Raw genomic sequence first — 16,783 nt, 5'->3', positions numbered from 1 at the left:
GGCCCGTATAGGTCTGTAAAGCCACCATAGAGGTGGTGTATGAAGATCACATCCCAAAAATAATAAACCTATGAAATAAGCTAGAATCATATTGTAACAAATATTATCCAACTAGCAGTTACAACTTACAAAGTTGAAAATGATCCTAAACCGAAACTAATTTAACTAAATCAAACTCAAATTACATAACACATGATGAAATTTCAAGTAATTCATCCGTAATCTGTAATTAAACACTGTATTTAAATAGTTAAACAAACAGAAATCAGAGGTCAATCGGTATAAGAATAAAGTAAAATAGTATAAATAACCTGACGATCCGTAGATCAGGAGGTTATCGCAAGCTTCGCCGTTCGATACACTTGATCTATTCACTTCAACATCTCTTCCTTCCATATCATCGATTGCAAAAACGAAACCCTAATTGTATTCTGTGTGTGTGAGGGAGAGACAAGAATGGTTTTTTTGAATTTAACGGAAGCTGAAAATTTTGAACGTTTGTTCGCTTTCAAAAGAGTTAACTTTTGTAAATATCATCCCTTAACTTTGCTTAATTTACATTTCTTTTATTTTTATTAAAGCGGATCTGTCACGTCCTTATGTATTTCGTCGTTTCGATATAAATTATCTATTTTGTATCTCCTAAACTTTTTTAAAGTCCCAACTAAAGGTGTATTTTTTTTCCAATGATCCACTAGGCGTGCCATGTAAGCAGCAGACTAACGGAGTTAACCATCCGTTAATCGCGGACTGTTGGAAAAAATTACACTTTTAATTGGAACTGCAACTAGCTAAGTATGAAGTTGTGACTGCTATTTGCCAACAGCGTATCGTTATTATTATTTAAAACCGATTTTCTTTCAGACAACTAGGCATGTAGACGTCGATTATCTCGCTGAAGCCATGCACGATAAAGTCCGGGACCGACTAGCAAGCCCAAGCATTGAAGCACAAACAAGCAATACGATCTTTGAATATTTGGTCTGTAACAGTAAGGTTTGAATCTAGACTCCGTTTGCAGTATTTAACTTTTTTAACGTGATCAAAAGCTTTTCATAAATATATAATTGTAATTTTGGTTTCTGATATAAGTTTTAACACCTTTCAGTTTTAAGTCCTTTAAAATGAAAATTCATAAGAATATTTCGTATGATTTTCTGTTTAAGAAACATTATAAAAGAGAAAATCTTCCATTTTGGAAATTCAATAAAATTAGGTTACAAATTAGAACTAAAACTTAGTTACTTATTTAAACTAAATGACTAGTACTAATACTAATATATAATTCAACATCAATTTCCTTTAATACAAATTCTACTGGTGACAAAAGAAATGGACTTTTTTTTTTCTATTTTAGAAGAGATTATTGAACTTTAAACCGCCAAAATAAAAAGTTAAAAGCTTTTAATATGTCAATTTTTTTTTCAGATGTTAAATTTCAAGTTATCAACATTATAAGACTTCAACAAATAGTCCAATGAGAAATGATAGAACTTATTTCTCAAAACAGTGAATCAGAGATTAATACACAAACATTCTTCAAGACATTTGATCAACATAACAACAAAGTAGCCACGCCAAGTGCTTACACAGGCTCTAGTCACATTTACCGCTCGTCGCCCACTTCTCAACCCCAAAAAATTGACCATCAATCCAATGATCTAACATTTTATAATACTCTTATTATAAACGGTTAACCGGAATAAAGATCCCTTAATCCTTCACGGGTTAACTCATTTTCTATATTAAGAGCTAGTTTATAAAAAAATATTTTGAATAATACATGTTGAATTATAATTAAGCCTAAAAAGTTTAATAGTTTATAATATTATGCTTTATTAAGTATAACAATTGTTCATAATATTAAAACTATAACCCACACCCCCTCATTATCAAAGGAAATGACTTAAACAACCACAACGTCAACAACAATCAACTTTAACCCCCTTTTCTAACAAAGTTTTCTTATTATAACCAAGAAATTGCTCAAATCACCAAGGAAACATTGCTTTGCACCTTCGGTGGGCCCGAATGTCACCTCGGTCTACTTGACAGGCCCGAAAATGATAAACCTTTCTTCAACCCAAACTCCATTTCCGCCAGCCCGTTCTCCATGGGCCCCAACATACTCTGCCCCTTTAACTTAGCTTTTGCGGACTTCGTTTGCGCCATGTAACCAGGAACCGAAGGCGAGCTATCCATACTCTCATCATCTCTCACAGATGATCCCGCAATACTATGCCTTCGAGTCCTCTCAGACTGTCCACTAAACACACTTCTCAAATCATCATCCGGGCCCAGCCCGGTTCCATGGCTAGACCCACGTTTAAACTGCCGGCGTGCGTAAGATTTTGCGATTTCAGTTCCGGTAATGTTAATGTTGTCCTTAACAGACGGTTGGTTTTTCTCGCCATGTGTCTCCCATGGGCGGCCCGCCATGTACCGCTCTAACCAACTCCAGCCCCATTGCGGGTTCGTGGGGTCCATGAAGAGTAAGTTTGTTGTTCTTGTTGATTTCTTCCATTGTTGCTGTTTAAGAAAGAATTGTAACATATGATATAAAACCGGCATTATATTAAATGCGAGTAAATTATACAAACTTATTTACCTGATGAGAAAATGAATATGCCATGGCACGTTCTCGTCTCATGGTTGCTTCGTATTTGCTTAGTAGCTTTGCTTCAATTTGTTCCTTGGACTGCAAGCTATCGTTCCATTCTTCTCCCATCTGTTAAAAGTTTATAGCATTTGTGCATATGCGTTAAGACTTAAGACGGTCTTATGAATGTAATAAACAAGATTGTGTAAAACTAACTTGGGAAATCTCGAGTTCTTTAGCTTGTTTTTGTAGAAGTTGCCGATGAAAAGCTTGATTTTCCTCGGACATTCTGATTCTCCTAGAATTGATTTGACACTGCACACGAGATAGATTTTGCATGCATTTGAGTGTGGTTGTTGTTTGTCGATTACCAGTGGGCCCCTCGATTAGTGTTTTCAATCTAACAAGCCCTCTTAACGCCCGTACCGCCCTTCTTGCCTGAACCAAAACATGAAATCATTCACAAAATTTATGTTTGATAAGACCATAAATAGCCTCCATAAATTTAAAAATATGAAGACCAAAATGTTGACCTTTTTGATTATTTTTTCTTTTCAGGAATTCTAATGTTGACCTTTTATAAAAAGCTGACCTTTTTAAATAAAAACTTTATCTTTTTAATAAAAAAACATTGAAAGTCTTGTTGACCTTTTTTTTAAAAAGTTGTCCTTTTGCTAATAAAATACTGACCTTTTTTGTAAAGAAATCAAGATCCATATTACAAGAATTGACAAGGTTTAAACAAGATCGTACCAAATACCCGCGAAAAGCTGTTTGAATTCTAATGGATGCTGCTTCCTCCCTTGATTTTCCTGAATACTGAGTTGACTCAATTAGTTGAGTGGACTCAGAAGCAGTCCGAGTTGTGGTGGCAGCCACCTCAGCAGAAACCGAATAAGCATGGATTTTTTGCTCATTCTCCTGTTTAAACGGTTTCACTTCCTCCGGTGGTAAATCATGAGATGCCGTGTCAGGTTTCGTGACGGAAACTGAAGGTGTTTCATCCCCGGGCCCTTTTTTCTTTAATTTCTGAAATCAAGTGATGATATTATTGTATATTAATCATGTATTTACCAACAATATTGTGATCGAATACGAATATGAATATATACTTATAATGCATTTAGTTATATCAAACCTGGTTTTTCTTTTCCTTTGAATGAGGACTGAGAGCTTTTTTAATGGAAGAAAACCAACTTCCTTTCTTCCCCATTATATTAACATATCACAAATAACATTTCTGAAATAATATCAAAAGCAAATTATTATTATTATAATACAATATAATTCTTCATTGAATAGAAAGTTATGAACTTTGACATTTAGAAGTCAAACTCTTCATTTCTCAAATTCAGATTTTGTTACATGAATACAACTTTTGACCTCAATTTTTTCAGTTATTTGTAATAATCACCAACTTAGATACCAAAAAAATTTTATTATGATACAGTAGAATTCTGCATTGCATAGAAAGATTTAAACTTTGACATTCAGAAGTCAAACCCGATGTTTATAAAATTTGGAATTCGTTACAAGATTACGAATTTTGGCGTAAGTTTTTTCCTTTTACTTGTAATAATCACAAACGTCTATATACTTAGCAGCTTTTTCTTCAAATCTCTAAAAACATATATCAATTTTAATAAGAAAAACAAACCAGCCATTTGACTTCAAAAGTCAAACAAGGACCTTTAGTGCTCCATTTCAGCTTAACAGCTCAAAGATTTTTAAAATCTCAACACAATCAACTAAATTACATACATTTTACAAAACCCTAATCCTAATTCATCAAGAACAGATCAAATTCATCAAAACAGGCATCAAAAACTTAACACAAAAAAGCTAAATCCACATTATACACTTGAAGCAACCCATCAAGATCCAAGATTGAGCAACACCCAGATGAAAACTAACACAAATAACAACAAATTCAATCAAATTACACAAAAAACTTGCCTGAAGCAAAGCTGGTTTAGATCTTTGAAGGCTTCTTGTGGGTTTGAACCCTAGATGGAAAGCAGATCTTAGGAAGCAATCGGAGTTTAAAAAAATATGAGATTTGAGGTGGGTTTTAAGGGGTCTGTTTAAATTCTTTTTTTTTTTTTTTTTATAAATTATAAATATTTTATTTTTGGATTGATGTTTGTAATCTCACTTCACTTGAAGGTCAAGCATTGTCTTGTCCATCTTTCTAGGCAAGTGGTCCAAAAGACACCCAGATTAACTGAAAAGTGAAAAGGCCAATATTGTACGTTTTTTGAAAATATTGTTTTTTTAATGTAACTCGTTTTTGTAACTTTGGCATTTATTTATTTGGTTATAACATATATTAAATTCTTCTTTTTATCTTTACCAACCATTTACATGTCAGATCATTTATTTCCTAGTTATTATGTATGTTGAACTATTCTAGGAAAGTAAAGTATTTAATTTGCTTTAATGCATAGAAATTTAATTTACTTTTGTTTTTTTTAATTTAAACGTGGAGTTTTTTCAAAGTTAGTAGTTGTTTGATAGCCTCCAAATGGTCATTAAAAGACTATCTCTTAATGATTGTAACCTCTTAATGTTTAAGAGGTAATCTTAAGTCTGAATGGTTAAGAAGCTACCTCTTAATGGTTACCTCTTAGCCATTCAGACTTAAGATTACCTCTTAACCATTTAGAGGTTATGAACCATTAAAAGGTAGCCTCTTAATGGCCATTAAGAGGCTATCAAACAGCTTCTTAGTCCGTAACATGAACGTCCACAGCTCTTCTTCCATCCACATGAAAAGCATTCATTGATTTCAATACCACGCTTTCTTCCTCAATAACACGCCTATCAAACGCCTATGGTTGTTCACATATATCAACATCGAATTATAAGAGAATAACGTTTATCATGAGATAAATATAAATTTTATTATGAGTTATAAAATAAATAAACTTAATCTAAATGACTATTTCAGGTGAAATACAAAAAAAATAATCAAGAAATAAGAGGGGTAATGGATGAGAATTCGTCATAGTGTACATGACATATGTGTTAGTTACGGAATTCTGTTATGGGTATATTATGTTGTAGATTTGTTGTGGGTTAGCTACAGTTTAGCTACGGATATTCTAATTCAAGTTAGAACATATCAAAATCGGGAAAAATAAATATTAAAAGTTAATTAACAAATTTGTAGCACGTGTTAAAACATCCGTAGTAAAACTCAAAATACATACTAAGAAAAAATAGTTTTATAAAATCCTAAACCCTAAACCGGTTAAAAGCTATTATAACTCTTAAAAAGGCAATACGACTCGTTAAAATATGTATGAATATTATGAACTTCGTCACTTATATCAATGATGGACATAAAATCTGTAGCAAAAACATGCTTGCGAAAGTCTGAAACCTACAACACATACCTATGTCGTACAACTTGAAATACACTTTCATTTCAAACACAAATGTTGCTCAATTTAAAACACTTGTTGTGTTAAACTATTATTAAGGGGAAAACAATCATTTAACTCATACCAAAATGAATAATTACATATAATTATTTGTGTTAAAAGTTAGTAAAAAACCCATTTCACAACTAACTTTTGTCCCAATAATATTTCAAACCATGAACTAAATCTACTATTATAATAAACAAAAATGATGGTTCAATCACACATTAGCCTAATATTTTGACAAGTGTCACCCCTATTCTTTCATCTTTAATTCTTAATTATTTTATTAAGATAAATCATTTAAAATGTTCCCTAACTTATCCTTTTATCACATCAAAACACCAAAAATTCTAACATGTTTTTTCTCATAATATTTAATTTAAACAAAAAGAAATGTTTCTTAAATGATATCTTTTTACAATATTTGTTTTATAATTTTAATATAACATTTCATGTTTCTTACAATTTAATGACTTATACAAAATAATAGTCTTAATAATTTTAGATAAAAAGTGAATGCTTTAAAATTTATACTTATCTTATTTTTAATTTAAACTACACTTAACACTTTAATTTTGAAAACCATTCATGATTTTTAAAATCTTTCACTTTCCAACTATAATTATAACTCCTATTATATTTCAAAAGTAGCAGTAGCAGTAACATGCTCAAAAGCTTATTAACTAATTTTTATGTAATCTTACTATCCTATGTTTTTTTTTATTAAATTGATCTATTTCTCATTAAAAAAAACAAATGTTAATAGCAGTAATTTTTATTGTTGGCCATGTAGTGTTAGATGTTCATATGCATCAAATCTAGATAAATACATTTAAAGAAAAATACATGTAAATATGACCAAAATATCTAACGGTCGCTGCTATCCAAAACCTACAATGGTTTCATGTTGTTTGGGATGTTTTGTTGCTTTGAAAAAATGAAGCTGTTTTTTATATTTAAGATAATGTTTTTTATATTTTAAAATACCTTTTCAGTTTTTGTGGACCAGCATTGTTTTAAACTCTTAGTTTCTGGTGTTTTGCTAATATATGTTTTTTTGAATGTTAAACTCAAATATTAATTTATACTGCTTTATAATATAATATATATTTATTTCAACTTTGTGTATTGTTTATTTAAGTATTTATATATGTTGTATCAATCTTTTTTTTAAACACTATTCTTCTTAAAAATATAAATCCCTATATCAAATTAATATTAGTACTCAATGATTTAGTATAAGTATTTCATATTGTTTTGATCTTTTGTTAATATAGTTTACCCAACCCATATATACACGGGTATATAACCTAGTTGATAATATATACTAATAACCATGGTCTATTTCTGTTGGTGTCACAAGTTGAATAAAGTTGGTATACCAAAAAAAATTGTAGCTTTAAGCATATAAAATGAGAACGCTTAAAGGTGGGAGTTTTTATGTATCAAGATTGGAGTTTACTGAAGTTAAAAGATTGAGGATTAACAGTAGAAGAATCACACACACATAACTTTAAAAGTTGTTAAAAGTAATCAGTTTTTATGCAAATTCATACGAGTGACTTGGCTCATTTACGCTTTACTCTAAAGTATTTAGGCAATCGAATTCACATCATCTCCGTTCTCAACCAACTTACCTAACCGATTAGGAACCGGTTGATCGTCCCTCAGCTTATTTGGTTCATTATCACACCATTGCCAATATCATATACACTCAACTTAAAAACAACATTAAAACCCGCAACTGTCAACAGGTAGCCTTGAGAAACCAAAGCTGAATGTTACATGATTAACTTGTGGGAAAGCACAAACAAACCGATTACTACGCATCGAGCCCATAATCCTCCCCAAAATACTTGTCCACTAACTGATTAGCCATGTTCCTAAGATCTTCATTTTCATGAAACTGGAACCGTTCCATTGCATCGATCCCGTCCTCTTTTTCAACCAACTTCTGTCCCTCACCGTTCGGTAACCCTCTTAACACCTGCAAATAACAAAACCAAAATTATGTTTTATTTAAAATCTAGAAATGCAATTAAAAGATTGATAATTTCAAAAGATGTTAAAATTACCAGCTCCAAGAACTGAAGTCCGAGTCGTGCAGCTTCAATATCAGCGGATCTAACCAAATCAATAAAACCAAGAAGGCATCCGCTTCTAACAAATGAAACTAAGTGATCGAATATTAAGCTCGGCCTTCCCGAACCTTCGGCTGGAGCAACACAGAGGTTACCAACAACATAAGCCACTTCCTTTTTTATGTCAAACGGTGATGTTGTCAGAAGCTGTGTTAATAATTGCATGGCTTCACTTTTGAATATTAATTGCTTGTGACCAACAGAACCCGCAGCTAAATTTGATAGCACCCATGCAGCTTCCTACATAACCCAAAATTTAACAAAAAAAAAAGTATAATTAGTTTGTCTTTATTGTATGTAGTTTTATTATTATATATATGTAAAGGGAGAGAGAGAGAATACCTTCTTTAAGACACGATGCTCGCTTTTCAGACATTTATTTAATGCCAGTATAATATTATCTGCAAATTTTACAAAATGTTACGTGTCCTAAATGCCAAAATAACTATAGGCCTAAAAATAAACAGAATGCTCAATGAACCATTCTTCGGGAAGTTTACAAGCAAATTTGTTTGTTCATTTAGTTAAATGAACAAAGATGAGCACGCATCTCCTTCATTCATTTATGTTCATGAAAATTTATTTACATAAGTTCGATTATATTTGTTCTTTTACGTCCGATCGCTTATGTTCATTTATTGGCTTTAGTTTATGTTTGTTCGTTTATATATTAAAAAAAATGAGGTCAATTACAAATTAGTCTAGTATTATTAACTTTTTGGGCTCGATAGATTAAAGTTCACAAATACTTTTACTTGTTGTTCGCTCAATTATGTCCGTTTAAGTTTATTCATCTATGTTCAGTTATTTTCCGTTAGTTTGTGTTCGTTTATGTCCATGAACGGCTCATTTGTACCGTTAACAAATGTAACATAAACGAACACGAACAAGAATTTACTTGTTCGTTTTCGATCATTTGTTCGGTTAAAGTTAAGGGACAGAACATGAGCATGTTCCATTCGGGTTCTTTCGGTTCGTTTACAATCCTAAATAGCTAAAGGTGACAAAATGTGTAAGTTGGGTTCATGGTGGGTTGGGTAGACCCGAAACAATAAGTTTTACTAAGATTTAGTACATTTTGTGCCATAAAAGTACACTTCTGGATATTTTCAACAATTTTGTCAAAGCTATAACTTCTATAATTCTATAATACCCATTGACCCATTAGAGATCAAAACATACCCCCAAATCAACCCATTAAAAATTAAATTAAAAAAAATAAAAAAACAGAAAATATAGTAACCAACCTGTGATTTCATGCCCAGGAACAAGAACAGCATTAGTTGTGTATGTATCACCTGCTATAAGATTACCTAAACTTCGTAACACCTGCACGTAAATATGTGCGCGCATTAAAAGATTATAACAGCAAGTATGCATGTAAAGATGACTTTTGACCTTTTGACCAATTTCCTTTTTAGCTATATTTTCTTATTTGACCCATTGACCATACCAAAGCCCAAATAGGCCCATTCAAAAGTAAATGAAGCATAATAATTTTTTAAAAGACTGAATACATACTCATTTGATAACTGCAAACTTAAAGTCATGTGTCAAATTCACCAAAAAAAGGTTCACAATTTTGTTACCGGGATGAGTAATTGTAGACTATTTGAGTTGGTCAATCGTTCAACTAGTAATTGAAGAAGATCGGTCTTCACAAGCATGCTAGTAGCCACCGGTGAAAGAGCCGAAAGATACACGACAACCCATGCTATTTCAGTTGCTATTTCCTCGTCACTATTCATTAATAATACAAATATGCCAAAAAATCAGAGGAAAACAAGTAATTTCATAAATGTGTTAATATTACTAAGCACTTATGTTAAGGATATATTACTATAATGTAATCACACGAGACTAAATGTTTATTCTCTCATTACGATGCATAAACAACTTACGATTTCCTCAAGTGTCTTAGTATGGCTTCTACTACACCATCAATCTTTATGAGTTCTGTTGCAGCCTTCGGGTCCGGGCCCTAAATCCACAAAACACCATTAAACATTACAGGAACATACATTATTACAGAAATGATATAATTTTTGTAGCCTAGCATTGTAAATGAACCGAATTAACACGAACAGAGAATGTTCATGTCCTTTCAATTAAATTTAACTGAATAAATGATCGAACATGAACAATTAAACAAACGGAGTCTTCTTGTTCGTGTTTGTTCGTTAAGAAAACGAATGTGTTTGTGTTCGACTGTTCGACTATGTTTGTTCATTATCAGTATTAACTAATGGTTCACGGAAGAACAAGCATAACTGAACGTATATGAACGATCATAACTGAACGTATATGAACGAACATAACTGAGCTAAAACCAAATAACCAATTAAAATTACACGTGAACAACGGCGTGTTGTACCTAAAGAGTAACTAAAACTAGACTAAATTGTAATCGGCCTGTTCAATTTAAGTGAATATATTAACAAACGTAAACGAACGAGCTTAAACAAACATAACTACATAAATAAGCATAAACGAACTTAACGAACAAACATAATGAATGAACGAGGCATGTCCATTTGTTTGTTTAACTAAATGAACAAAAAAATTTTGTTCATGTTCATTTGTTTGTTACATAAATGCTTTGGTTCATTTATAGGCCTCTTGTAACCATATTTGCCACTAACTTCTTTATTAAAAAATACATATAATTTAGGACAAAACGTATTTCAGTAATCCAACCCATACAAAAAACTTGATTGCCTTGACCTGTTACCTGACCAGCCTATCTAGCCACCTTTAAATGAGCTAATGAAGAATTAAAGTAAACTAGTGGTTACAAACCTTAATCAGATTAGACAAAGCCCAGCCAGCGGTTCGAACCGTTGAACCCTTGTTTGGAAACATCATTTTTGCAAGAGGAAGTAAGGCTCCCTGTGAAATAAGAATATGTCTCAAATCTTCACCTTCACCAGCAACGTTTCCTAATGCCCATGCACACTGCTCAGCAACCAGCATTGAACTCTTTTCTAGAGGTGAATCGCATATTAAACGTTAAACATTGAAGTTACATCATATAACAAGCAACAATAATGTTAAACATTGAAGTAACCTAACCTCCGATATGAGTAATGAGTAACGGTAATGCTGGCAGCAATGCTCTTGTTTCTTCAGGTTTTCCAGCAGCTATGTTTGTTAGACACCAAGCCGCTTCAAGCAACTGCATTACAGTCCCAAAAATAAAAATGACATCTTGAAGATAATGTTAACAGACACCATATAGATGCATGATTTGACAGTAAAAAGGTCATATTTACTTGTTCATCTTGAGAGCCAAATGAAAGACCCTGTGCAAGTAAAGGTATTGCTCCAGATGCAATGGCGGTTTCAATAGGAGGAAACTCAGATTTAGACAATAAACGCCTTAGATCACGAAGCGCATTCACCTTCTTTTGAACTGCACCTTTGCCCCTTAAATAAATTGAAACAATATGTTATAAACTTATAAAGATACATCATACAAATTAGAATGAATTAACTTACTGAAAGGCGATTGCAGTCTTGAGCTCTTCAACAGCAGCCGATGTTTGAGCTTCCAAAATGGACTGTTCTTCTTCAATCATCATGTCACTATCACCGGGAGCATCCGTATCACTGCTAACGCCCACTCTACATAACCGTTTGGTTCGAAACAAAGCTTCTCGTCTTTCTTTAGCCACCGAAACCGCATTCTGTCTTCTCCTTTGTGCAGCAGTGTTCCCAACTACAATTTCAAATACCCAAATCAACATTCTCAGCATAAATAGCTGGTTCAGGCATTTCATCGAACACCTTATGTGCATCTTCAATTACAGTTCATATTCTCTAACCCATTGATTAATGGGTCATTGGTTGAAATTACCTAAAGGTTTTAGCGTAATTTGTAAGTAATAAAGGTTGTGAATTGAACCCCTAATTCATTTCTTTAAGTGAAACCCAGATAAAATCTTGTGAATTTGATACAAAATTGAAGTCGATTGAGATGATATAAGAGAAAGTATACCTGGGTTCTTGATGGGGTCTCTTCTGGGTGTTGCTGAGGTTTCATCAGCCATCGTTTTGACTTGAGATTCTCCACTCCAACAAAAACCCTTAGCTACCTTGTGTTTATTTCTGTTCTTTTTGGTATATTAGTTGATAGTAATATAATATAATATAATATAATTGGACCGCCAAGTCTTGCTGTTTCCCTCTTCTCCATGTTCTCCAGAGTCCATCCAAATCCTCTTTTATCCCATCTCTCTCACCTCAACAATGATGAACCATCGTTACCTCTCACTGGTATGTCTTTCTTCGAGCCTTAATTTGGCTTCCACGATTAACTTTCTCCGTCAATTCGCAGCTTCTGTTTTCAACGATAGATTAGGATTCAGCATTGACAGACACGAAGAGGAAAATTAGGAGAAGTTAGTGTGCAGAAAGAAAAGAAACCCCATGGAAGCATTTTGAATTTCACTTTTGCCTGATGATTTGGGTTTTTTGGATATTGATTTGCATGTGCGGTTTAGTTAAGTTTTTTTTTGAAGCCTTAACCATTTTCAATCTCTTAAACCTTTTATTCTTTGAAATTTATGTATTCTCTTTTCAATGAAAGAATAAAATTGATGATGTTGCAACAACATAAAAAAAAAACATATAGAATGAAATCCTTTACATTCTTTCTAAACTTGAATTATCAATTTAAAAACTGCAATGGAGATTGGATATATGAAAATACTTTAAACCGTTGTGCATTGTTACTTTAGGACACAGAAGATAAATAAATATTAAGAAGGGTTATATATTTGGATGATATAGCGGCACCAAGGCAAAACATACTAAACGGTATTATCTTTTGTGGCATCTTACAGCTATTAGCTAATGACAATTTCATTATTACCTCACTAAAGTATGATACAATGGGGATTTGGACCTCATGACATTGAGGCTGCAACTCCACTAAAAGACCAAATGTTGACCCTTCTCAAACACAGGCAGACGCGTTTACCAGTTTAGCCTGGACCAGCGGTTGTTGTGGAATACGCCATTGCCAGTAGTGTATGCGGTTACCATTTGGATTATTTGATATTTCAGTAACCTTTGATTGCATATCTCACGTAATTTTGTTGCTTATGCAGGTGTGTAGATCGAATGAGTTATTTTGATTTTGGTATAAAGTTAATGGGGATAAACTTTATGCCATTGAACTTTAATGATCCATGTAACAATTGTTGGAATATAATTTGCTATTATTTTGGAGGATATGATGGTAACTTGATAAGTTTAATGTGTTAAAAGCTGAAGAATTAAGCAACGATAAGCAGCGTACATTCATGTAAGTGGCATCCCTTAAAACTACTATTTGGTGACACGTTATAAAGCAGCAAACGGGTCAGTTGGGTTTTATTTCTGAGCTTAAAAACATGTTTTGGCCTGTTTAAAAATACAAACGGGTTGATTCGCATTAAGTTTTACTCTTGACCCAAGCGACGACACCCGTTTTAACATGACTTTTTTATATATTGGTGATCAGGTATGTTAATTATAGAGAGCCTATGAATACAAAGGTTGATTCAGATGGATAGCTTTCTATATCAATATTTTTTCACAATTGCGCAAGTTGAAAACTCTATGTACTTCAATAGTTCAATTTATAAAAGTATTCCCAAAAATGTTCTATACTATACATGAAGTGACAAGCAGTGACTCCACAAACAACAAGGTAACAATCTGTCATTAAAGTTTTAACATTCCTTAATTTACTATGCATTACAATATAATGTCAATGATACTCCTTTTAAAACGGCAGCAGTATTCATGGCTCGCATCAAAGCATGGCACAATGTACATTACTCATAGTGTTCAAAAAATCTTCACCGGGAAGACGGTAACTTTGTTTGCTTTGTCTATGAAGATCATGATAACGTTGAACCGATATTGATGCATAGATAAAAGTCAAGGTGAAAAACAAATGAAAGGATAAAAGACATCCGCCTCAACAAAAACACAACTCTTTTGACAGTAGAACAACACTGTAGCAGTAGACTAAATACAATATGCTTTGTACAACTAAGCAAGACGCGTCTGCATAACATTCTGAAGAATGCACTACCTTTTTGTATAATTCAAAATACGTCTGCTCAGAAATTTTGTAAACTGCAATATTATAAAACAACATTAAACGTGAAACAACCAACTTTGAATTACTTGGTCATTTTTCAATGCCATGATGATCAACATTAAGAAGTTTCGATTCACTCTCGATCACCAAGATCTAAGCCTCGGCTATGGTTTCACAACCCCCCGCAACGCGGGGGGTCGAAGTACTAGTTATTATATAAAACCATATTTTTTTAAACTAAAAAATAAATGGGTTTAGTGAGTCATTGTTTGGGCATGCTGAGTAGTTGTCATCTTCCTCATTTTTGTCAGATCCATATCATCTTACTCATTTTCCCCGTTTTCGTGGAGATTGTGTTATCGGTTTTCCCTAGATCAAATCTTCCCATTTATTCCCGTTTTTCCCCACTTTCATTTCTTTCCTTCTAGTAATCCGATGGAATTCGGTGGTGAATCCCCGTTCTTCAGTGAAAATGACCCTTCATTTCAAAATTAATTTCCCCTATCAAGAATTATGTTATTTTGGTAATTCCTCGGGTGGTTCACCCCCCAACCCACCCCCACTCACTGTCCTCTCATATTATAGATCCTACATTTTATACCAGCACAACTACAATCAGTTATAACTAAAGACGAAATGACACATTTCAACTTCTTTGCAAAAATTAAGAGTCGAGCCGAGTCGAATCGATTCCACAAATTAAGATACTAACTAGTTTTTCACTTAATTTGAGAGATCACCAATAGTTGTAATGATCATCGATCTAGATCTAGATCTAGATCGAGAACAAACTCCCAAACACCCCCTTTATTAGCCAAGCCAGTGTGTGGATAACAATAACCCAATAATTGAATTGAGAGTCTAAAGTCAACACCAAACACCAATAATTAGTTAGTTAACATCTGGATACAAACTCGTTAAACCACAAATCCAAACCCTAATCCCATCAAATCCAATCCCGAAACCCCCAAATCGAATCAATCAGAAACCCTAACAATAACAATAACAATAACAATGTCTTCCCAATTACGCGCCGTAACCCTAACCCACGTCCGTTACCACAAAGGCGACCAATTAGGCCACTTCTTAGCCTGGATCTCCTTAGTCCCAGTCTTCATCAGCCTCGGCGGCTTCGTCTCTCATTTCATCTTCCGCCGTGAACTCCAAGGTATCTTCTTCGCTTTAGGCCTCCTCATTTCCCAAATCATTAGCGATTCAATCAAATTAGCCGTACAGGAAGCCCGACCCGAAACCTGCATCTTACTCGAGATGTGCGACTCGCACGGCTGGCCGTCGAGCCACTCGCAGTACATGTTCTTTTTCGCTACGTATTTCACTTTGTTAACTTACAATAAGTTAGGGATTATATTGAGAAGGCAAATGTGGGTTGCGTGTTTTGTCGTGTGGCCGTTGGCAGTGCTTACGATGTACTCGCGGGTGTACTTGGGGTACCATACGGTCGGGCAGGTGTTTGCGGGGGCGAGTTTAGGGGTTTTTTTGGGGTTCGTGTGGTTTTGGGTGGTGAATGCGAGGATTAAGGTGTTTTTGGCGATTGAGGAGAGTTCGCTCGGGAGGTGGTTTTATATTAAGGATACGTCGCATATACCGAATTTGTTGGAGTTTGAGTACGCGAATGCACGGGCTGCGCGGAGGCATCCGTCGTACAAGCGGTCGGAGTGATTAATATTGTTTGGTTATATTGTTTGCTTGATATGTCATAAGGGCTTTTGGATGTTGGCTTGTAAGGTGATTATTGTGAGTCGGAATCAGAATAAGATGATTAGATACTTTGTTAGTTGATGGTTACTGGTTAGCGAGTAGTTTTGCTTTTATACCTGTATAAACATTTGGTTGCGCCTCTGAACCGCGATTATCAGTTTAAACGCGTGTCGAAAGTTGATTTGCTTTTTAAATTTGTTGATTATTTTGAGTTGGGATGGATAAATTAATGCCTAAGTGATGCTCTTATGTGCAGTTATGTACTTTTAAAACAAAGGAGTAACTTAAGAAAGAAAAGAAATTCAGTAATTGTAATGTTTCGTTTCAGTTACTCTACGGATGACCATATTGGGGGTCAAACTACAAGAAAACGACAATGTTGGATGCCCGCGTTAATAGGAAAGTTGGGAGGGTCTACGGCCCCCTCTAGTTTTGCCCATGTTTACAAATTTTATCTCATAAGACAACCGAGCACATGAAAACTTAGGTTGCTTCCATTTCTTTCCGTTTTTCTTCACGCGTTAAGCTTGCGAACACAATGTTAATGTCTCTGGAAAAGGTTTTTCTGATTAGGAGGAAGATAGGCATGTCTAGGTTCTAAACAAATAAAATTAGCAATGTTTACATGTTCATTTGACATATCATCTTTGAATAGGATTTTGGAAGTTGTAATTGGGATGACAATGGATCGGGTTTAGGTATTCCCAAACCCATACCCGTTTATTAAAGGGCGTCCCAAACCCGTCGGGTATTTATCGGGTAATTACCCGTCGGGTTTCGGGGATACCCATCGGGTTTAAAA

The 16,783-nt window shown here is 34.0% G+C and overlaps 3 protein-coding genes across 3 annotated transcripts; 1 reads left to right on the top strand and 2 right to left on the bottom strand.

The window, feature by feature from the left end:
* Positions 1–1,839: 1,839 nt before the first annotated feature.
* LOC143577215 (protein IQ-DOMAIN 2-like) lies at positions 1,840–3,848 on the bottom strand. Its single transcript, XM_077061116.1, has 5 exons — positions 3,738–3,848; positions 3,353–3,628; positions 2,816–3,037; positions 2,609–2,728; positions 1,840–2,529 (listed from the first exon to the last, which is right to left on the bottom strand). The coding sequence occupies exons 1-5, from the start codon at positions 3,810–3,812 to the stop codon at positions 2,035–2,037; spliced, it is 1,188 nt and encodes a 395-aa protein (XP_076917231.1). The 5' UTR covers positions 3,813–3,848; the 3' UTR covers positions 1,840–2,034.
* Positions 3,849–7,646: 3,798 nt separating this feature from the next.
* LOC143577204 (importin subunit alpha-9-like) lies at positions 7,647–12,230 on the bottom strand. Its single transcript, XM_077061106.1, has 11 exons — positions 12,166–12,230; positions 11,667–11,886; positions 11,441–11,594; positions 11,241–11,343; positions 10,968–11,152; positions 10,070–10,149; positions 9,758–9,908; positions 9,416–9,497; positions 8,511–8,569; positions 8,103–8,408; positions 7,647–8,014 (listed from the first exon to the last, which is right to left on the bottom strand). Exons 1-11 carry the CDS (start codon positions 12,215–12,217, stop codon positions 7,850–7,852), a joined length of 1,557 nt encoding a protein of 518 aa, XP_076917221.1. The 5' UTR covers positions 12,218–12,230; the 3' UTR covers positions 7,647–7,849.
* Positions 12,231–15,274: 3,044 nt separating this feature from the next.
* On the top strand, positions 15,275–16,114 carry LOC143577193 (lipid phosphate phosphatase gamma-like). The gene has a single exon (XM_077061098.1). The coding sequence runs from the start codon at positions 15,277–15,279 to the stop codon at positions 15,940–15,942; it is 666 nt and encodes a 221-aa protein (XP_076917213.1). The 5' UTR covers positions 15,275–15,276; the 3' UTR covers positions 15,943–16,114.
* Positions 16,115–16,783: the final 669 nt, after the last annotated feature.

This window comes from Bidens hawaiensis, unplaced genomic scaffold (genome assembly GCF_021521415.1).
Source record: "Bidens hawaiensis isolate Kalapana, Puna unplaced genomic scaffold, B.hawaiensis_p1.1 tig00001461_1, whole genome shotgun sequence".
NCBI classification, from domain to species: Eukaryota; Viridiplantae; Streptophyta; class Magnoliopsida; order Asterales; family Asteraceae; genus Bidens; species Bidens hawaiensis.
This window is presented reverse-complemented; position numbering and strand designations above follow the sequence as displayed.